The sequence below is a fragment of the Sapajus apella genome, unplaced genomic scaffold (genome assembly GCF_009761245.1).
Source record: "Sapajus apella isolate SASKATOON/1434 unplaced genomic scaffold, GSC_monkey_1.0 scaffold22, whole genome shotgun sequence".
Classification (NCBI taxonomy): domain Eukaryota; kingdom Metazoa; phylum Chordata; class Mammalia; order Primates; family Cebidae; genus Sapajus; species Sapajus apella.
In genome coordinates, this window is record NW_022436962.1 from 4,519,751 (window position 1) to 4,542,218 (window position 22,468).

General features: G+C 46.2%; 1 protein-coding gene and 1 non-coding gene across 2 annotated transcripts in view; one reads left to right on the forward strand and one right to left on the reverse strand.

The window, feature by feature from the left end:
• Window positions 1-22,468, forward strand: part of LOC116558671 (maestro heat-like repeat-containing protein family member 7) — a 41,477-nt gene that overhangs the window by 11,725 nt on the left and 7,284 nt on the right. The window contains exons 6-14 of the mRNA XM_032288677.1: window positions 4,692-4,846; window positions 11,220-11,367; window positions 11,833-12,008; window positions 12,656-12,793; window positions 12,891-13,005; window positions 18,832-18,972; window positions 19,560-19,736; window positions 20,673-20,831; window positions 21,932-22,033. Of these exons, the coding sequence (XP_032144568.1) occupies window positions 4,692-4,846; window positions 11,220-11,367; window positions 11,833-12,008; window positions 12,656-12,793; window positions 12,891-13,005; window positions 18,832-18,972; window positions 19,560-19,736; window positions 20,673-20,831; window positions 21,932-22,033 (1,311 nt within the window). The remainder of the gene's footprint in view (window positions 1-4,691; window positions 4,847-11,219; window positions 11,368-11,832; window positions 12,009-12,655; window positions 12,794-12,890; window positions 13,006-18,831; window positions 18,973-19,559; window positions 19,737-20,672; window positions 20,832-21,931; window positions 22,034-22,468) is intronic.
• LOC116559137 lies at window positions 82-187 on the reverse strand. Its single transcript, XR_004272333.1, has one exon. It is a non-coding gene; the product is annotated as a U6 spliceosomal RNA (small nuclear RNA).

Consider the following 22,468-nt stretch of genomic DNA (forward strand, 5'->3'; position numbering starts at 1 on the left):
CCTAGAGTTGAAGGGGACCCCAGAGGTCGACTCTAACTCCCCACTTGATGCTTGCAATCTCTTTTGAATGTTTCAAATCTATTTTGTATGGAATGCTTCACGAATCTGCATGTCATCCTTGTGCAGGGGCCATGCTAATCTTCTCTGACTAAAAATCATCCAATTATAGCGTATGTAAAGCACGCACAATGCTTGTAATCTCTTGGAGAGCACCCCAGACCACTGGACAGCCAGACTGTGCTGAAAGCAACCTTGAGGTGTTCACCACCTTAAACCATAGCTCATTTGTATTTGTAAACTATTTGCTTTTTTTATAAAAAAAATAATTTTTAATTTACAAAAAGGATATATATTTATGGCATACAACATGATGTTTTGAAATATCTATACATTGTGAGATGGTTGAGCCAAGCTAATTAACATACCCATTAATTCACATGCTTATTTTTTTGTAGTGAGAACATTGAACACCTACCATCTTCGCAATTTTCTTATACAGTAGATCTGAACTTATTTCTCCTGTTTAAATGAAATTTTGTATCCTTTGACCAATATCTCCCCAATCCTCCTAACCTCCAGCTCCTGATAACCACCATTCTACTCTCTGCTTCTATTAATTTGACTTTTTTAGATTCCACATCTAAGTAAGATCACCCAGTATCTGTCTTTCTATACCTGGCTTGTTTCGCTTTTCATAATGTCCTTCAGGTTCATGTATATTATTACAAATGACAGGGTTTTCTTTTTTTTTTATTTTGAGATGAAGTCCCGTTCTTGTCCTCCAGGCTGGAGAGCAACGGTGCAATCTCAGCTCACTGCAACCTCTACCTCCCGGGTTCAATCGATTCTCCTGCCTCAGCCTCTTGAGTAGCTGGGATTACAGGTTCCTGCCACCACGCCCAGCTAATTTTTGTATTTTTAGTAGAGACAGGGTTTCATCATGTTGGCCAGGATGATCTTGAACTCCTGACTTCAGGTGATCTGCCTGCCTCAGCCTCTCAAAGTGCTAAGATTACAGGTGTGAGCCACTGGGCCCAGCCTCCTTCATTTTTAAGGGTGAATAGCATTCCATTGCATATAAGTCACATTTTCTTTATCCATTCATCTGTTATTGGAAGCTTAGGTCCTTTCTTTATCGTGGCTATTACAAAAAATGCTGCAATAAACTGGGGAGTGCAGATATCTCTTCATTTTCTTTGGCTATATACTTATAAGTGATATTGGTAGTTTTAGCTTTTCGAGTAACCTCCATAATGTTGGAAGTTTCCTTTTTATTTTTTCTTTGAGATGGAGTCTTGCTCTGTTGCCCAGGTTGGAGTGCAGTGGCTCAATCTCAGCTCATTGCAACCTCTGCCTACCGGGTTCAAGCGATTCTCCTGCCTCAGCCTCCTGAGCAGCTGGGACTACAGTCATGTGCCACCATGCTTGGCTAATTTTTTGTATTTTTTTTTTTTTTTGAGACGGCGTTTTGCTCTTGTTACCCAGGCTGGAGTGCAATGGCGCGATCTCGGCTCACCGCAACCTCCGCCTCCTGGGTTCAGGCAATTCTCCTGCCTCAGCCTCCTGAGTAGCTGGGATTACAGGCATGTGCCACCATGCCCAGCTAATTTTTTGTATTTTTAGTAGAGACAGGGTTTCACCGTGTTGACCAGGATGGTCTCGATCTCTTGACCTCGTGATCCACCCGCCTCGGCCTCCCAAAGTGCTGGGATTACAGGCTTGAGCCACCGCGCCCGGCGTATTTTTTTTTTTTTTTTTAGCAGAGATGAGGTTTCACCATGTTAGACAGGATGATCTTGATCTCCTGACCTAGTGATGCACCCACCTCTGCCTCCCAAAGTGCTGGGATACAGGTGTGAGCCACACGCCCAGCAGGAATTTTCCATAATGGTTATGCTAATTTACATTCCATCAACAGTGTGTAAGGGTGAACCACTTTCTTTACCTAAAAGTTCTAACTTACAGAGCACTGAAATCCGCATCCCTATAGTTTCTAGTCCCTGGCTCGAGTTTGTCTTCTGGGGTTATGCAGAACACAGTTAATATTCAAGTGTTCCTAATGCTAGGTGTTATATACTATGCTAACTTCTTTTATGTTCTTTTATTAAGTTCTTACATGTTCTTTTATTAAGTTCTTACAACGTATCTGTTGTAATTATTATTTTCTCTTTAGAAATGAGAAGGCCCAATACAGTGTCTCACACTTGTAATCCCAGAACTTTGGGAGGCCCAGGCAGTAGGATCGCTTGAGTTTAGGAGTTTAAGACCAGCCTGGGTAATAGAGCAAGACCTCATTTCTACTAAAAATCAAAATAATTACTTGTGCATGGTGGTGTGCACTTGTAAGCCCAGCTACTAGGGAGGCTGAGGTGAGAGGATTGCATGAACCCAGGAGATGGAGGCTTTGCAGGAGCTATCATTGCGCCACTGCACTCCAGCTGGGGCAACAGAGCTAGACCCTGTCTCAAAAGAAAAACAAAATGAGAAAAGGCTCAAAGAGGTGACGAGCCTTAATTACTGAAGTTCTTGAGCAGTTATTATGTGACAGACACTGCTCCAACCAATTCAGATGCATTAACTCAGAACTGTTGATGTAAGTAAAATTGTCCTCATGTTTTGCTGGAGGAAATAGAACACAGAGGGGATGAAAAGCTTTTCCAAACTTGCACAGTGAGTAAGTGGGGAAGTAAAATTCACATCCAGGGAATGTGACTTCAGAGTTCATGCTGTCCACCACCTGCTGCCTCCAGCCCACGTGGACAGTAAACAGCAAGGACTGACTCTTCCCTCCCTCCATAATAGTCTTGAGACCCCTTGGAGGCAGCAATTCTATGCCCTCTGTCTTCCTTTCTCTAAGTTACTCATCCTCAGATTCTTCCTTCATTCTTCATGACATGTTTTCCAGACATGGTTCTGGTCTCCCCCGACTGCTCTCTATTTTGTCCCTCTTAAAATACGGGGGCTGTTCTGTGGTGGGCAGGTCTGTATGAAGCTACCCTTAAAGTCCAAGGAAGCTGAGAGGTCAAAGAAAGAGGTTGATTAATCCAGTTTCTGAGAAACATTTAATACTGACTTAAAAGCAGAAGCCATGCCGGGTACAGTGGCTCACGCCTGTGATCCCAGCACTTTGGGAGGCCGAGGTGGGCGGATCACTTGAGGTCAGGAGTTTGAGACCAGCCTGACCTACGTGGCGAAACCCTGTCTCTACTAAAAATACAAAAATTAGCTGGGCATGGTGGCATGTGCCTGTAGTCCCAGCTACTCAGGAGGCTGAGGCAGGAGAATAGCTTGAACCTGGTGGGCAGAAGTTGCAGTGAGCTGAGATTGTGCTGCTGTACTCCAGCCTGGTGACAAAGTCAGACCAAAACAAAACAAAACAAAACGGAAGCCATGTCCACCATGAGATGGTGGACCCAGCCACCACCCATCACGGCCCAAGGCTTCTGCGCAATAGGAGTTGGGCATGGTGGGTGTCCCCTCGTCCCAGCTACTGGGAGGCTGAGGTGTAAGCCCAGGACTTCAAGGCTGCAGTGAGCTCTGAGCATGCCACTACCCTGTCTCTAAGAAACAAACAAACAAACAAACAAATATGCCTTAGAGAAGGAATGTGTAGGACAATTAAAACCAACCCCTCAGGAAAAAGCAAGAAGGCTATGCAAATCTGCCGTAAGGGCAGGATTTATGGTTAAGATTGTTTTGACCTAAGGACAGGATTTACAATAGACAAAGTAGAAATCTTAGAGGCATTCTGGGAACAAAGCTTAATCAGAAGTCAGTATGGTGGCCAAAACGAAAAGAACAGAACAAAATAAAACAAAAAGAAAAAAAAAAGCCAATATGGTGGGCCAGGCGCTGGGGCTCACGCCTGTGACCCTAGCACTTTGAGAGGCTGAGGCAGGTGGATTGCCTGAGCTCAGGAGTTCCAGACCAGCCTGGGCAACATGGCAAAACCCTGTCTCTAATAAAAATACAGGCTGGTCGAGGTGGCTCACGCCTGTAATCCCAGCACTTTTGGAAACTGAGGTAGGTGGATCATGAGGTAATGAGTTTGAGACCATCCTGACCAACATGGTGAAACCCTGTCTCTACTAAAAATACAAAAATTAGCCAGACTTTGTGATGAATGCCTGTAATCCCAGCCTCTCAGGAGGCTGAGGCAGGAGAAGTGCTTGAACCTGGGAGGCAGAGGTTGCAGTGAGCCAAGAGCATGCCATTGTACTCCAACCTGGGCGACAGAGTGAGACTCTGCCTGAAAACAAAACAAAACAAAAATTAGCCAGACATGATGGCATGCACCTGTGTTCCTAGCTACTCAGGAGGCTGAGGCAGGATAATCACTTGAACCCGGGAGGTGGAGGTTGCAGTGAGCCGAGTGAGCTGAGATGGCGCCACTGCCCTCTAGCTCCGAGGGCGACAGAGCGAGACTGTCTCAAAAAAAAAAAAAAAAGTCAATATGGTAGATTAGCATCCAATCTGGAGTTTCTTCAGGCCCCATAGGGTCCAAGACAGTCCACAGTCCCGAGGGTGTGGCCTGACCAGGGCAAAGTGCAGTGGGACGGTGACTTCTTTGGTCTGGACATGCTATGTAAGCATTGTGTGCAGCCCTACAAGCGAAGCGGGTGCCTAGTTATGTGAATGCTGGTGAGCTGATGCTGAGTGTCTGGAAAGAACCTCCTTTTCCCTCATTTCAGGTGCCGGAAATCATCCAGTACATTTACTACCACATGAACAGCATTACGGAAACCACGGCCCTAAAGACCGTCAGGAAGATCCTGTATCTGCTGTCCCAGTCCTATACTGATGAAGTTATCCTGACACTATTTAAGATAGAAGATCAGTCACAAAAGTAGGTGACTTTCAATTCCACACGTACATGCCCCCAGTAGTTTATTTGCTTCTTTTTAACACATACTCAGGCCGGGCGCGGTGGCTCATGTCTGTAATCCCAGCACTTTGGGAGGCCACGGCGGGTGGATCACTTGAGGTCAGGAGTTCGAGACCAGCCTGGCCAACATGATGAAACCCCATCTCTACTTAAAATCCAAAAATAAGCGGAGCGTGGTGGTGAGCGCCTGTAGTCACAGCTACTTGGGAGGCTGAGGCAGGAGAATCGCTTGAACCTGGGAAGCGGAGGTTGCAGTGAGTCAAGATGGCACCACTGCACTCACTCCAACCTGGGAGACAGCGTGAGACTGTCTCAAAAAAAAAAAAGTAGCTATTCTAACAAGTGTGGGGTAGCCTCTCATTGTGATTTTAATTTGCATCTCCCTAATTCAATTGCAACTAAGGAAGATGGGCATCATTTCATGTCTTTCTTTGCTGTTCATATGTCTTCTTTGTCAAGCATTCAAGTCTTTTACCCATTTCATGGTTGGGTTGTTTGTTTTCTTATTGGTGAGTTTTGAGAGGTCTTTATATATTCTATACACAAGTCTTTTGCCAGATGTTTGATTTTCATGTATATCTCCCATTTTGTGGACCATCTTTTCATTCTCTTAAGAGTTCAAAAGTTTTTAATTTGATGAAATCCAACATTTTGTTTCTTATGGATCATATTTAGGGTCATAGGTATTTCTTTCCATGTTTTCTTCTAGAAGCTTCAGCTTTTGTGTTTTATATTTATGTTTATATTTCATTTTTGCTTAACTTTTTGGAAAGTGTGAGGAATGGGTCAAGGTTCAGTTTGTTGCACATAGAAGTCTCATTGTTCCAGCACCATTTGTTGCAGAGATTATCATTTCTCCACTGAATTGTCTTTGCACATGTATCAAATATCAATTGATGGCTGGGCGTGGTGGCTCACACCTGTAATCCCAGCACTTTCAGAGGCCAAGGTGGGCGGATCACTTGAGTTCAGGAGTTGGAGACCACTCTGGCCAAGATGGCGAAACCCCATCTCTACTAAAAATACAAAAATTAGCTGGGCATGGTGGCTTGCACCTGTTATCCCAGCTACTTGGGAGGCCAAGGCATGAGAATCACTTGAACCAGGGAGGCGGAGCTTGAGGCCAGCCAAGATTGCACCATTGCACTCCAGGCTGGGTGGCAGAGACGCTGTCTCAAAATAAAAAACAAACCAACAACGAAATCAATTGACAATATTCGTGTGCCTCTAATTATGGGCTCTCTTCTGATCTATATATCAATTCTTTAATCAATATCATACTGTCTCTAATAGTGTAGTTTTATATTAAGCATTGGAATCAGGTAGGATGAGTTCTTCAATTTTATTACTTTTTCTTTTTTTTGAGACAGGGTCTCACTGTCACCCAGGCTGGAGTGCAGTGGCGCAATCATAGTTCACTGCAGCCTCGAACTTTTGGACTGAAGCAATCTTCTCACTTCCTCCTGTGTAGCTGGAATCACAGGAACCTGCTACCTCACCTGGCCGTTTTTTTTTTTTTTTTTTTTGTAGAAACGGGGTCTTGCAGTGTTGCACAACTGGTCTCAAACTCCTGAGCTCAGCTGATCCTCCTGCCTCGGCCTCCCAAAGTGCTGGTTTTACAGGTGTAAGGCACTGCACCTGGCCTATAACTCTTTCTCAAAATTGTTTTGCCTATTTTATTTTCTTTGCTTTTCCATATAAATTTTATAATTTATATAGTTATTTCTTTTAAAATATTCTGCTGGTATTTTTGTTGGGATTATGTTGCATCTGCAGATAAGCATAAGGAGAATTGACTTCACAATACTGAGTTTCTGGTCCATGAACATGGCATATTTCTTTATTTATTTAGGTCTTTAATTTCTTTCATCAATCTTTTGTATTTTTCAGTACACAAATACTGCAAATATTTAGTTAGTTTTTTGTATTTTTAGCAGAGATGGGGTTTCACCATCTTGGCCAGGCTGGTGTTGAACTCCCGACCTCGTGATCCACTCTCCTCGGCCTCCCAAAGTGCGGGGATTACAGGCATGAGCCACCGTGCCTGGCTGAATATTCAACTTTTTAATGGAGTCCTATAAATTCCTGAAGTTCTGCTAATTTTTTTCTAATTTCTTAGTTCTTTAGATTGTATAATTTTTATTGATTTGTCTGCAAGTTCATGAACTCTTCTATTTATAATCTTCATTTTCCTCTTGATCTCATCCAGTGAATTTTTGTTTTAGATACCATATTTTTCAGTCCTAAAATTTCCATTTTGTTTTAAAATAGCTTATTTCTCAGCTGAGAACATTCATTTTTCTATTTCTTTCTTTGCTTTTCTCTCTCTCTCTCTCTCTCTCTCTCTCTCTCTCTCTCTCCCCCCTCTCTCTCTCTCTCTTTTCTTTCTTTCTTTTTTGACAGGGTCTTGCTCTGTTGCCCCAGGTGGGGTGCAGTGGCATGATGCTAGCTTACTGCAGACTCAACCTCCCAGGTTAAAGTTATCCTCGCATCTCAGCCTCTTGAGTAGCTGAGACCACAGATGTGTGCCACCATACCTAGCTAATTTTTTAACTTTTTGTAGAGACAGGGTCTCTCTATGTTGCCCAGGCTGGTCTTGAACTCCTGGGTTCAAGCGATCTCCCACCTCAGCCTCGCAAAGTGCTGGGATTACAGGTGTGATCCACCATGCCCAGCCTTTCTACTTATTTCAGTTATGTACATCTTCACCTCATGGAGCATGGTTAAAATGCCTATTTAAAGTCTTTTTTTTCTTTTTTTTTTGAGGCAGGGTCATGCTCTGTTACCCAGGCCAGAGTGCAGTAACATGATCATAGCTTACTGCAACCTAGAACTCCTGGGCTCAAGTGATCCTTCTGCCTCAGCCCTCAAGTAGCTAGGACTGCAGGCATGGTCACCATGGCCCTATATTTTTTAATTTTTTTTTGAGATGAAGTCTCACTTTGTTGTCCAAGCTGGATGCAGTGGCAGGATCCTGACTCACTGTAACCTCTGCCTCCCAGGTTTAAGCTATTCTCCTGCCTCAGCCTCCTGAGTAACTGGGACTACAGGCATTTTTGTATTTTTAGTAGAGATGGGGTTTTGCTATGTTTGCCAGGCTGGTCTTGAACTCTTGACCTTGTGATCCTCCTGTCTCGGCCTCCCAAAGTGCTGGATTACAGGCATGAGCCACTGTGCCCGGCCTTAAATTTATTTTTTAGAGAATGAATTTCACTGTATTGCTTAGGCTGGTCTTGAACTCCTGGCCTCAAGGGATCCTCCTGCCTTGGCCTTCCAAAGTGCTGGATTATGGGTGTGAGCCAGTGTACCTGGCCATCTCTTAAGAGTTTTAGCTGCCTGTGCTGCTACAACTACACTACTGGATCTGGCTCCAGGGTGATGAAGTGAGGAAAGGAGAGAGAAAAAAAAATAGCACTTCCCCCACCCCTACACGCACTGGGCCACGGTGCCCTGTGTTAGGCGGTTGTGTCACCGCCCAAACTACTTCTACTGTGCAGCTGTGCATCTGGAGTCACTCTTGGGACAGAGCTGGGAGAGAAAAATGACAAAGAAAGAAACAGATTCCACCCACACTTCTCCAGCTCACAAGGACCCGCTTTCCCAGTCCTCTGGCCAGAGAGACAGAGTTTTACTCAGAGATTTTGTTGCCTGTGCCTGCTGCACAGTTCAGTACTCCGGTCACTTTCGGTCAAAGCTGGGGAACAATAGAGAAAAAAGAATTCTGGGAAACTCACTGAAATGCTGTTTTTTCCAGTGTTGGGAGGTAGTTGCTTTTTGTATTTGTCCAGTACTTTTAGTTTTAACTGGTGTAAGAACTAGGCTGGAGTGGGTTTGCTCTGTCCTAGCAGATTGTGAGGGGAATTAGGATTGCTTGTTGTTAATTTCCTTTATCATGAGAAGGAAGTGCCTATCTATTCTATATCTGCTGAGTTTTTTTTTTTTTTTTCACTGATGTGGAATTATTTTTTAAAAAAGGTTTATATCATTAGAGTGTGTTTTTTTGTGGGCGAAGGGCAGTTTGAGATGGAGTCTCTCGCTGTAGCCCAGGCTGGAGTGTAGTGGTGCAGTCTTGGCTCACTGCAACCTCTGCCTTCTGGGTTCAAGCAATTTGCCTGCCTCAGCCTCCTGAGTAGCTGGGATTACAAGTGTGTGCCGCCATGCCTGGCTAATTTTTGTGTTTTTAATAGAGATGAGGTTTCATCATTTTAGCCAGGCTGGTCTCAAACTCCTGACCTCAGGTGAGCTGCCCGCCTTGGCCTCCCAAAGTGCTGGGATTACCGGCGTGAACCACTGCACCCAACTGGACAAACAAAGTTATAATATAATAGGAAGAATAAGTCCTGGCACAGGAGAGTGACTGTGATCAACAGTAAGGTATCATATATTACAAAGCAGCCAGAGGAGAGGCTTTTGAAAGCTTTCAACACAAAGAAATGGTAAAATCTGCTGAGTTTTTCAAAAAATAAATAACAGACTTTGAAATATACTGAATGCCAGTACAACATCTAATGACATATTTATTCAAATTTATACAGATTTCCTTCTTTAATATTTAATTTCCAAGTGTTTAGGTATTTTGATAAACTTTTTCTAGTTTTATTGGATGATAATTAGAGAACATGATGTAAATATCTTCTCCTTTAGAGAATGTGTCGAGGGGTTCTTTTGTGTGCATACTCCAGGGAGATTAATGTTAACAATTTTACTACATGTTTAATGGATATTTGAAATAATATTCTCTACTACATGCAAAGTCATCTATTAGACCAGGCTTATTTGTTTGTTTGCTTATTTTGAGATGGAATCTCGCTCTGTCTCCCAGGCTGCAGTGCAATGGCACAATCTCGGCTCACTGCAACCTCCGCCTCCTGGGTTCAAGTGATTCTCTTCCTAAGCCGCCCGATTAGCTGGGATTACAGGTGTCTGCCACCACATCCAGATAATTTTTTTTTGTTTTGTATTTTTAGTAGAGATGGGGTTTGGCCATGTTGACCAGGCTGGTCTCAAACTCCTGACCTCAGATGATCCACCTGCCTCAGCCTCCCAAAGTGCTGGGATTGCAGGTGTGAGCCACCTCACCCAGTGGGACCAGGCTTATTTAATTGTTTCATATCTCATTTTATGATTATTACAAGCTTACTTTACTCATTCTTTTTTAAATGACTATTTGTTGTTTCCAGCTTCCTGTTATTTTTAACAGTGCTGTTATGCTGTTATGCACATTCTTACTCTAATATTGTGTTTAGATTTATAGGTATATTTACCATTCTATTTGCTCACCACCCTTTGCACCTCGAACTTTCTTTAGGAAATTATTTTTCTTTTCCCTAAAGGGGAAAGAAAAAAACAATACTCCTAAAGGTATTATTTAGAAGTTTATCCTCTAGTGTAACTCTATTAAATCAAACCATTTATTTTTGCTTATCTGTAAAGCAAATCTGCATTAAATGATAGATTTGCTGGGAACTTGTGGGTTTATTCCACTGTCTTCTGCTTTCCACTGTTTCTGTGGAGAAGTTGGCTATCAGTCTCATTGCCATTCTTTCATTGACAGCCCATTTTTCCCCTCTTGTCTTTGTCCCCAGAGCATGCTGTGAAAGTCTGTCTTCACCTTTTATCTCACCTTTACTTCCTCATTGCTTCCTCCTGTTTCAAAAAGGCCATGACTTCTTGAGGACACTAAGCAGATTTTCCTAACATTTTATGTTATTTGTAGCAAATGCTTTTCAGATATGTACTTTTCTTCTGAGTGTCATTTTGCCAGGTAAAGGTGAGTGGGGAGACATGCCAGGCAAAGGGAATGGCATGTGTCTGATGATAGAGGAGAGTGAGTGGGTGCATGAGATGAGGCATGGGTGCTGTGCAGGGCTGGTGGTCAGAGCCAGCCTGAAGAGGAGTGTGGTCATGCTGAGTATTAAGGACGACAGGGGAAAGCCTGGAAGACAGATGCAGTGGTCTGAGGGTGGGTGGGTTCTCAGAGCTTGGACGGGCCAGAGAGAAGGGACCCACGGGTTGCTCTTCTGACCAATCTGACACATTCAAGTGTGGCCAACAAGCTTTGACCTCAGGTACTTTCTCAAACCAGGTTCACAGAGCAAGGGAACATTTCCAGATTTGTGTGAGATGACAGGGAACAGGGAGGTCTGGAGGTGATGGCAAGATGAAAGGGACAGAAGGAGAAAAAGAGAAGGGTAATGAAGAGAGAGGCAAGAAAGAAGGAAGAAACCAGGGGACCTAGGGGCCTAGTGTCACCTCCCCTGGAAGCACTGTGGGACCTGTGGAGAGTGGGCTACCTGAAGCGGGTAACTGTGTTGGTGGGTTTCTGACTCTGCAGAGGGGTTTGCAAGCCCTGGGAAATCCTGGCATCCTTCCCCAAAGGCTACGAAATGATCATGGAATATCTGCTCCAGAGGCTGACTCCACACCAGAGATCAAAGGACCAGGAGCCCAGCCACGAGGGAACAGATATCTCACCATTGATTGTATGGAAAGGTCAACGGGGGGCCCGGGGTAGGGAAGGGGACTCCCTGCGTCCTGTCCTCGGCTGTCACGGCTGTCACGGGCTCTTTGGGCCTTGACCTTTTAGGTATCAGTGTTTGGTGGAACAGTCTAATGGCAGTCTTGGAGTTGGGTTGCAGGGAGGGTTTTCCAGTTGACTTTGCTTTGTCAGGGAGATAGAAGAACTGGATTCCCCAGCTCCTCTAACTCTCAAAATGATAAGAGACTAAAATAACCACCATGATTAGAAGAGCGCTTTTAAAACAACGACATTCTAGAAATTGCCCTTGATTTTTCTGGCTCACACTAATTTAATCTGCACCTGCTCTAGCAGCATGGGTTTTACTGGGCAAATCTGTCATGGTGATGGGTTGTGGAAAGAGGTTTTCTGGTGACAGGATCTATGAGTCGAAGATATGGTAATGGCTGACTCTCCTCCTCCCTCCCAGGCCACCAGGGCCGTCCATGAGCTCCTGCAGGTACCCAGTCGGCGGATGGAGGTGCAGTCCTTCTTCTCCTCCTTGTTCCTGGCCCTGCTGTTCCAGATCTCCTTTTTTGTGCTTGAAGGGGGCGCTGAAATAAGCCAGGATCAGCAACACATAGCTGAATGGGTGGACCCGATAAGGTACCTTTGGCATTTGCTAGTGATTACGCTCCAGGGGCCATCAGCTTAGCACCTTCGCCCGACTTGTTATCAGCCTGCTGGGCCTGAATACCCTTTGTACACGCTCCTGCCAGGGCACTTAACCTGTTCCCCACACTTCGTATGAAGAAGTCTTCCTGGATTAAAAAAAATTCTATTTTATTATTTTATTTTTTTAGAGACAGGGTCTTGCTATTTTCCCCAAGCTGGCCTTGAACTCCTGGCCTCAAACCTTCCTCTTCTCTCAGCCTCCTGTGTTGCTGGGATTACAGGTGGGAGTCCAGCTTTCTGGACTTTTTAGGAAAGGCTCCTTCTTTAAACCTGGCATACTAGGCTGATGCACAGATTCGGTACCAAAGTGAGATCAATACCGTAGATAAAACACACATTTGAGTCCACAGACCTGGACTGCATTCCCTACCCTTCTGCTGGCTCACTGTGTCACCTTGCAGCTGTCACATCTCTCTTGGTCTCAGTTGCTTCACTTGTAAAATATTAACTGGGTCTCTGGGGGCTGTCCGACCACCAGCAGGTCATGATCCCCAGAAAGCTTTGGAAGTCAGGCAGGTGGCTGGTGAGGGAGAGGAGCGCAGATGGTGAATGACTTCTGTTTTCTGCTCTTTCTCCAGTTCTACCGTGGAGGCCCTGAAGACCTTGATGCAAAGTTGTGGTTATGGGGACCATGTGTCTTCTATTCAGAGACATGGGGGCTGGGGGCTGCTCGTCAATCCTGAAAGACACTATGATGGAGTCACTCTTCTGGCCAGGTGAGCTGCACCTGGGTCCCCGGCTGGAGGGCCCTCCATTCACTTGGCCCTCTCCTGCAGCCCAGACCTCACCTGAACACTGTTCTCTTGTCGGTAGGTCCCTGGTCGTCAATAACTGTTGGCACAACCGCCCGCTCTTTGGCTCCATCATCAGGCTCCTCCAGGACCCAGACTGCAAGAATCACTTGACAGCCCTTGTGCTCCTGACAGAGGTGACTGGCTCTTGGTGGGAGGGGAACAGGTGAGGGTGATCCCTCTGTAAGACAGCCATGCCCAACAGACACCTCCCAGGAAGGCCACCGACTCACTGTTACGAAGGGTTGGGGGACATGGCTAATGGCATTTGATTTGGTTACCTTGAGTTGGGGGCTTTGGTGCCTCCTTAAATCTCTTGGCAGTTTGACTCTGCCCTGACCTTACGGAACAACACAGCTCTCTCCTTCAACCACCTCAGCCTTGAGCAGCCTTTTAAAATTAATCTTTGCTTAGGGCCCCTGATTGACTCAATATAATTCAGCTACCCGCAGAAAAAAAAAATAGGAAATTTCAAAAATATGGAAAAGTATATCAAAAATTATAAAACCATTGCTAAGCATAACCCCCAGAGGAAACCACATTCATTCAGGTTTTTGCCTGTATAGAGGTGTGTATGTGTGTGCTGGTTGAAATCATTTTCTTTCTTCTTTTTTTTTTTTTTTTTTTTTTTTAGATGGAGTCTCCCTCTGTCGCCCAGGCTGGAATGCAGTAGTGCAATCTCAGCTTACTGCAACCTCTGCCTCCTGGGCTCAAGCGATTCTCCTGTTTTAGCCTCCCAAGTAGCTGGGACTACAGGTGCACAACACCACGCCTGGCTAATTTTTGTAATTTTAGAATTTTAGTAGAGATGGGGTTTCACCATATTGGTCAGGCTGGTCTCGAACTCCTGACCTCAGGTGATCCACCCACCTCAGCTCCTAAAATGCTGGGATTACAGGTGTGAGCCACTGCATTAGTAGAAATCATTTTCTACTAATATTCTGTATCCTGCTCTATTCAAATATCTGTCTATGTCATTACATGTTCTTTGTAACATACATTTTTCTTTTTTGAGAGAGAGTCTTGCTCTGTCGCCCAGGCTGGAGTGCAGTGGCATGATCTTGGCTCACTGCAACCTCTGCCTCCTGGGTTCAAGCAATTCCTTGCCTCAGCCTCCTGATTAGCTGAGATTACAGGTACATACCATCATGCCCGCTAATTTTTGTATTTTTAGTAGAGATGGGGTTTCACCATCTTGGCCAGGCTGGTCTTGAACTCCTGACCTCATGATCCACCCACCTCGGCCTCCCAAAGTGCTGGGATTACAGGTGTGAGCTACCACACCCAGCCTGTAACATACATTTTAAAATTTTGTTTTATTTTTTGAGACAGAGTCTCACTCTGTTGACCCAGGTTTAAAGGTATGTTCTACACTGGAGTGCAGTGCTGTGATCATGGCTCACTGCAGCCTCCATCTCCTGGGCTCAAGTGATCCTCCCACCTCAGCCTTCTGAGAATCGAGGTCTACAGGCATGTACCACCCTGCTTGGCTAATTTAAATTTTTTTTTTTAAATGTAGAGAAGGAGGTCTCATTATACTGCTCCGGCTGGTCTTGAACTCCTGGGCTCAAGTGATCCTCCCACCTGGGCCTCCCAGAGTGCTGGGATTACAGTTGTACGCCACCATGCCTGGCCTATAAATATAAATGTTAGTGGTGATACAATGTTTCATCACAAAGATGATCTATAATTTATTCGACATTCTGTTTCCAATTTTACACAATTATAAATAACATTGGAATGAACATCTCTGTCAAAAGGTTTTGCCCATATTCCAGATTATTTCCTTAACTGTTGAATATAATAATTGGAATTATTAGACCAAAAAGTGTGAACGTCTTCTATGAATTTTAACAATAATGACGAATTGCTTTCTGGTAGAGCTGTACCACTTTAGACTTCCACCAATAGTATTTGAGAGAATTTCAGAGTTTCTGAGCCGCTACAGCCTTAAATGGGATCCTTTTAAAATTCAAGCCACATGAATTTTTTTTTTTTTTTTCCGAGATGGAGTCTTGCTCTGTTGCCAGGCTGGAGTGCAATGGCGTGATCTCGGCTCACTGCAATCTCTGCCTCCTGAGTTCAAGCAATTCTCCTGCCTCAACCTCCTGAGTAGCTGGGATTATAGACGCGTGTCACCACACCAAGCTAATTTTTGTATTTTTAGTAGAGACGGGGTTTCACTATGTTGGCCAGGATGGTCTCGAACTCCCAACCTGAGGTGATCCACTCGCCTCAGCCTCCCAAACTGTTGGGATTACAGGCATGAGCCACTGCGCCCAGCGGAAGTCTTCATTTTCTAGAAGTACTCCAGTGGTGGTTGTGCCACAGGTAGTCCTTGGACCTAGCTTGGAGAAACAGTACAAGGCACAAGCCCGAGTGGGCAGGAGGCCACCATGAGATGGCTGCCTCTCTCTTTAGAGCAGTAATTCTGAACCCTGCTGCATATCAGAATCCTCCTGGGAGGTTTCAAAAATGCTAATGCCAAGCCTCCACCCTGCTCCTCACTCTCTGTCTAGTTTTTCTATTTGAATTGATCTGGCATGGGTCCAGGCATCAGTTTATTTTAGAAGCTCCCAGGATTAAAGATATATTCTAGAAATATAGCTTGGATTGAGAATCACTCTAGAGGTTTCCCCAAGTGTCTGATACCCAACTGAAACAAGGGGCACATGATACAGTGTTTGCTCATCTGCCACCCTGATTGGGGTTTTGGGCTGACAATGGGGAGGGAAGGTCAGCATGTTGGGGAGAGGCTGGAAGGAGCACCGCAGTAGGGGGACGGGTGAACCCCATTTTCAGCAACCAGAGAGAGAAGCAGTAGATTCTAAAGTGGAAAGCCAATGGGGTTTTAGGTACCAGGTAAGTAAGTAGGTCAAAATCTGTAAGTGAGAGAGCATAGCCTTTGTCGCTCCGTTTGTTGGTTGCTTCGTTATCTTTATTTTTTTTTTTATACAGATGGGGTTTCACCATGTTGATCAGGCTGGTCTTGAACTCCTGACCTCAGGTGATCTGCCCACCTAGGCCTCCAAAGTGCTGGGATTACAGGTGTGAACCACAGCGACTGGCTGTTGCTTCGTTATCTTTATTAATTTCCTTGAGATGATCACAAATAGAAATATTTAAAACAGAAAGGCTTGTGTGCTTTTCTTCAGTGTACTCAAGAAACAACAGAGCTCTGTTATTTTAATTCTCTCTAATTCTGTGAAAAGGGTGTTATTTACCTCTATTTTGTGAGAATGAAAGTAAGGCAGAGATTCACTCTCTAGCTTACTTAGCTAGAGAGTAAATGAGGGTGGATCTGCTTGACAGCCAATCAAAGTCAGATGAAAACTGCTGAGATGTTAATGAAGACTTCTTTGCCATTAGTTACATGTAAATGTACATTCATATGTGCATGCATACATGCATGCTAAAGCAAGTACATATATTTTAAATGTATCCGATTGACTTTTGGCTTTTTAAATGTCATTTTATTATTTAAAATATATTTTCTATATCGCAAGTCATCAAAATATATTTTCTTTTTAAATATATTTTCTTTTTAAATATATTTAAATATATCAAAATATATTTTCTTTTTAAATGTCATTTTATTATTTAAAATGTATTTTCTATATCACAAGTCATCAAAATATATTTTCTATATCATAAGTCATCAAGCAAAAATGTTATTTAAAATAATCTTTTTTTTTTTTTTTTGAGACAGAGTCTTGTTCTGTTGCCAGGCTAGAGTACAGTGGTGCAATCTCAGCTCACTGCAACCTCTGCCTCCCAGGCTCAAGCGATTCACCTGCCTCAGCCTCCCAAGTAGCTGGGACTATGGGTGTGCACCACCATGACCAGCTAATTTTTGTGTTTTTAGTGGAGACAGGGTTTCACCATGTTGGCCAGGATGATCTCTCTCTCTCTTTTTTTTTTTTTTCTTTTTTGAGACAGACTCTTACTCTGCCACCAGGCTGGAGTACATGCAGTGGTGCAATCTCGGCCCACTGCAACCTCTGCCTCCGGGGTTCAAGTGATTTTTTAAATTTTTTTGAGACATCGCTCTTGTTGCCCAGGCTGGAGTGCAATGGCGTCATCTCGGCTCACTGCAACCTCCTCCTCCCAGGTTGAAACAATTCCTCTGCTTCAGCCTCCCAAGTAGCTAGGATACAGGCATGAGCCACTACACCCAGCTAATTTTGTATTTTTAATAGAGACTGGGTTTCTCCATGCTGGTCAGGCTGGTCTCTAACTTCCGACCTCAGGTGATCCCCCACTTGGCCTCCCAAAGTGCTGGGATCGCGGACGTGAGCCACCGTGCCTGGCTGACAGTGATTTCTTAATAATTCTCCTTTCCCCCTCTCCCTTTTAAAAAGGATTATTCCAGGGGACTTTGACTTTTCTCTTTTGCCTTTTTCAGCAGGTCAGTAAATCTGACCATTATGTGCTTTGCAATGTTCCTCAGAGTCATCCTTTCTCCATTCCTACTACCTGGCCTCGTCCAGACCCTTATTACCTGTGCTTGAAGCAACTTTATTTTTTTTTTTAGAGACAGGGAGTCTCGCTATGTTGCCCAGGCTGGTCTCCAATTCCTGGCTTCAGGTGATTGTCCTGCCTCAAACTCCAGAGTAGTTGGGATTACAGGTGTGAGCCACCACACCCAGCTGGAGCAACTCCAGAAGATGACATGCTGGTATCTTTCCTCCTAGGACCTTCGGTCAACCCAACACATTTTCCACGTCCAACACTCCTCACCAATGGGATCCTCTGGAGCGGGGTCAGCACCCATTGCCCTTCCCTCAACTATGTTACACTTATTCCCTACATTTTTCTCGTTTTGCCATACCCACCTTTTCCCGTTAAACACACACATGCGCATGCGCACACACACACACACCCCCCTATGTTCTCCTCCCATCTGCTCACTGAAGTTCTCTTTATTCAAGTTCAGCTCCAGTTCTACCTCTTTCATAAACCTTTCCTAGATAGAGCAATACCTGTTTATGATAACTTTTTACTTGCTTTGAATTTGTGTAGTATTGTTATTGCCTTGAATGTTCAATAGGTGGTTCATGTACCTAAGTCTTGACTCTCTAGCTGAATTTCTAGGATCTTTGAGGGCAGAGTGCATTTCTTACTTTTATCTCCTACAGTTTCCCTTATCAAGAATGCTTAAGGGGGCCGGGTGTGGTGGCTCATGCCTGTAATCTCAGCACTTTGGGAAGTGAGGTGGGGGTATCATCTGAGGTCAGGAGCTCGAGATCAGCCAGACCAACATGGTGAAACCTGTCTCTACTCAAAATACAAAATTAGCAGGGTAGGGTGGCACATGCCTGTAATCCCAGCTACTGGGGAGGCTGAGGGAGGAGAATAGCTTGAACCTGGGAGGTGGAGGTTGCAGTGAGCCAAGATTGTGCCACTGCACTCCAGCCTGGGTGACAGAGGGAGACTGTCTCAAAAAAAAAAAAAAATGTTTAAGGGGCCAGGTGCAGTGGCTCATGCCTATAATCCCAGCACTTTGGGAGGCCATATGGGTGGATCACCTGAGGTCAGGAGTTCGAGACCAGCCTGGTCAACATGGTAAAACCTCATCTCTACTAAAAGATACAAAAATTAGCTGAGTGTGGTGGCACACGCCTGTAGTCCCAGCTACTCAGGAGGCTGAGGCACGAGAATTGCTTGAACCCAGGAGGCAGAGGTCGCAGTGAGCCGAGATCACACCACTGCACTCCAGCCTGGGCAACAGAGCAAGACTCCTTCTTGAAAAAAAAAAAAAAGCTTAAGGAAAACTTGGGGAATGAATATATGACTTCTGGAATGACAGGTACGAATTCAGCCTTTAGCTAGGCTTTGGCCTCTCTACCAATTCTAAACCCCTCAGAACATTTCCCTACGAATGAGTAGGAACCTAGATCCGAAGTCACTGAGGACTGCTTTTTCTCCTTGTCCGCCTGTCTTTCTTGGTCTCCCTGCCGCAGCTGCTCCAGTGCCCCGATGTGGCAGCCGTAGTGGATGACATCACCACCCGCATTCTTGCAAACTGGTTCAGGAGTGAGGAGCCAGCCACGGTGAAGCTGTTGCTGCAGATGCTGGAGGTGTTCGTGAAGCATGGAAACATGGTGAAGTGGGGCAGGGGCCAAGGGTGTGCTCTCAGGAGATGCTGTCACCAGGGCAAGGGACATCTGGTGTGTCCAGTTATAGACAGGGTGGGACACACTCTTGTGATCAAAGAGAGCAAATCCTCATGAGGCCAGTGCACCACAGACAGGAGTTGGGGCTGGAGCCAGTCACGATTTCTCCCTCCCAGGAAAGGTCTCCTGAGGAAGTTTTCCCATGGGCCATTTCAGAGAACAGGCCAAGCTAACCCCAGGATCTCACACGTGTCATCCAGGTCCCTTGGAGATTGCTGTTGTCATCAGGGATGAGAAAGGCAGCGGAGATGAAACTTATGGTGTAGTGGGAGGAGGGGGCCTCCTCTGTCTTCTCCCCTTTTCTCATGATGGGCACAAGGTATCTCCCCAACTGTCCTCCTGGGCAGCTCATTCCAACTGCTACCCAGACGCTGGACAAGTCCCAGCTCCAGAATGAAAAAGCAGAAGAATGCGGTGTTCATTTGTGGGGCTGAATTGACTTGAAATGAGAATTCCCTGGCTTGGCAGGGGTCATCTCCTCAGCTCCCCGTTCCCTGAGCAGCTGTTGCCCACAGGTCAGACGGCTCCGCATCCTCCAGCCCTACGTGCTGAACTGCTGCTACTCCTCGAACGGTGACATCGTGCTGGAGACTCTGCGGGTGCTGAAGACTCTCCTGAGCCACCTCACCTGGCAGCACTCGTCCTCCTTCCTTATCCAGCTCACCTTCACGCTGGCGCCCTTCTTTGAGGAGGTGAAGGCCTCTCGGGGTCATTTTCTTTCTCTAGGCATCTGTAAAATAAGAAAGTCGGCTGGGTGTGGTGGCGCACACCTATAATCACAGCACTTTGGGAGGCCAAGGCAGGTGGCTCATGTGAGGCCAGGAGTTTAAGACCAGCCTGGGCAACATAGTGAGACCCTGTTCTAACAACAGCAACACATTAGCTGAGTGTGGTGGTGGGTGCTTGTGACCCCAGCTATTTGGGAGGCTGAGGCAGGAGGATTGCTTTAGCCCAGGAGGTCAAGGCTGCAGTGAGCTGTGACCATGCCATGCACTCCAGCCTGGGCAACAGACTGAGACCTTGTCTCAAAAAAAATAACAACAACAAAGCCGGGCGCGGTGGCTCACACCTGTAATCCCAGTACTGTGGGAGGCTGAGGCGGGTGGATCACAAGGTCAAGAGATCGAGACCATCCTGGTCAACATGGTGAAACACTGTCTCTACTAAAGATACAAAAAATTAGCTGGGCATGGTGGCGCGTGCCTATAATCCCAGCTACTCAGGAGGCTGAGGCAGGAGAATTGCCTGAACCCAGGAGGCGGAGGTTGCAGTGAGCCGAGATCATGCCATTGCACTCCAGCCTGGGTAACAAGAGTGAAACCCTTGAAACTCCGTCTCAAAAAAAAAAAAAACAACAACAAAAAAACCCACACGGAGTTGGCAGAATGATTCAAGGCCCTTAACCTTGAATATGACACCATTCTGAAGGGGCCTGGTAGCTTCTGCCCTCTGTGTCTTTCTGAAGAGTAAGATGGAGTGAGAAAGCAGACCACAGCCGGCAGGGGTCAGAGCAGGTCATGTGGGGAGGGATGCACACAGGAGTGTGGGGTCGGGGGGGTGGAGCTCGGGACCCCTGACCCTGGGTGGCCGGGTGAAAAGACAGACACAGAGGCGTCTTCCCCACACAGGTGTCAGAGCATCTGCGGTTGGCAGCCTTTGAGATCTATGGGAGTGTCTTGGCCAAGGTCAAGAAGAGGAGCCTTGTCTTTCCCTTGAAGCATCAGATCCTCAACTTGCTAGTCGCCCTAGTGCTCCACCTGCAGGACGTGAATTCCGACGTGGCTCTGGTGAGAGGCCAGGCCGTGGAGCCTGGTCTTCAGTCCCTGTTTTCATGGGAGGTAAATGCTGAACATGTTGAGTGCTCAGGCAGGGCTGTGGCAGGACTGGATGGTGCTGAAGGAGTCAAGTAGTCCCGGTCCTTGCAGAGTTTCACTAAGAGACTAGAGAGTGACAGATGCTTGCACTGAAGTTTTCCCCAGCTTCCGGCTCCATCCGATTGGCCACTGACTCCCAGTGGTGTTACTCCCAGGAGAGTCTCATCGACAGGCACCAGTCCCTCTCTCTGCTTCCCTGCCTGTGGCTCCAGCGGCCTCCTCTCCACGCTGCTGTTTGCATACTCTCTGCCTGTGAATGGAGACAGGGCTCCCTGGGCCGGGAAGCCCCCGTGGGAGGCAGTGTGGTGGGCAGAACAGAGACGGCCTAGAACTGGCCTTCTTTCCGGAATGAATGAGTCCAGCTTTGAGGCCAGGAGCCCCAGGAACGTGAACTGCAGCTTGAACACTTGAAGACTGGCTGACTTAGTGACAGGACACCTTGTTTCCACAGAGCAGCCTACTTTGTCGTCACTGAGGCCTCTTAGGCGCATCTGAGGCCGGCTGGGCAAGCGATTGAATGGGGATATTATCTTTGTGTGGGAGAGCCCCACCAGTGGATTCCGCCGTGGTTTCCCAACACAGCCAGCCCTGATTTAGAACAGCGACCACCCAGTTGGGGGATTAAGACTTTGGGGAAATTTGTTTTCAGAAAGACTGTTTTGTGGGGTGGAGTGGGGGCAAGGGTGGGGGCGTGGGAAGCCATGTGGCCAGTGAATAAGGCTCTGAGCTGGATAGTTCCAGTGCTCTGGGTCTCCGTGTCACACCACAGCAACTGGGAAAATGTTAGAACTGTAATTTTTAAACTTCTCATTAGTGGGAAAAGGAGCGTGTAAGTAGAGTCACGCTGCCTGGACCCCTGCCTTTTCCCTAAGCCCTGGGTCCCTGTCGATTCACCAGCATTTCCATCCCATTGAGGCTGGATGTGATGCTGCTTGTCTCTGCTCTTTGCACCCTCCGTGTCCCTGCCCAGACCCACTCCCCAGCTCCTCATGCTGAGCCTCCTTCTCTCCCAGATCTGCCGGTCTGCCCTCTGCCACACAGCTGCTGTGCTGGGCTGGTCAAAGCTGAAAGCAGTATTTGCAGAGAAAGATGTGTGGAACATTCTCAGAGCCCTGGTAAGCCAGCAACTTGCTCACCTTCTGCCCCTATGCAAGGGAGGGCGGCATCCCCAGCAGTCTGGGTCCTTTTCCTGCAGCTCCGGGGTTTGCAGCAGTAGTGGCAGTGGCAGCAGCAACAGTTCAACGATGAGATACTCATTAAGCACCTACTTTGTGCTCGACACCTAGATATGGTTCCTGCTCTCCCCTTGCTTCCTGTCTGAATTGGGGAGCTAGGCACACAAGCAGAGAATCTCAGCATGCCTTGGGAAGGGCAAAGAAGGGGTACCCAGCACAGTCTGGGAGTCGAAGGAAGGCTTCCTGGAAGAGGTGTCATCTTCAGAAGGAGAAATGGAAGGCAGGGTAACACTTAGGCGAAGGGAAGGAATCAAGAGTGCACGCCAAGGTGAGGCTGTGCCCAGGGATGTGGAGCAAAGCACTCACTCTGTTCCA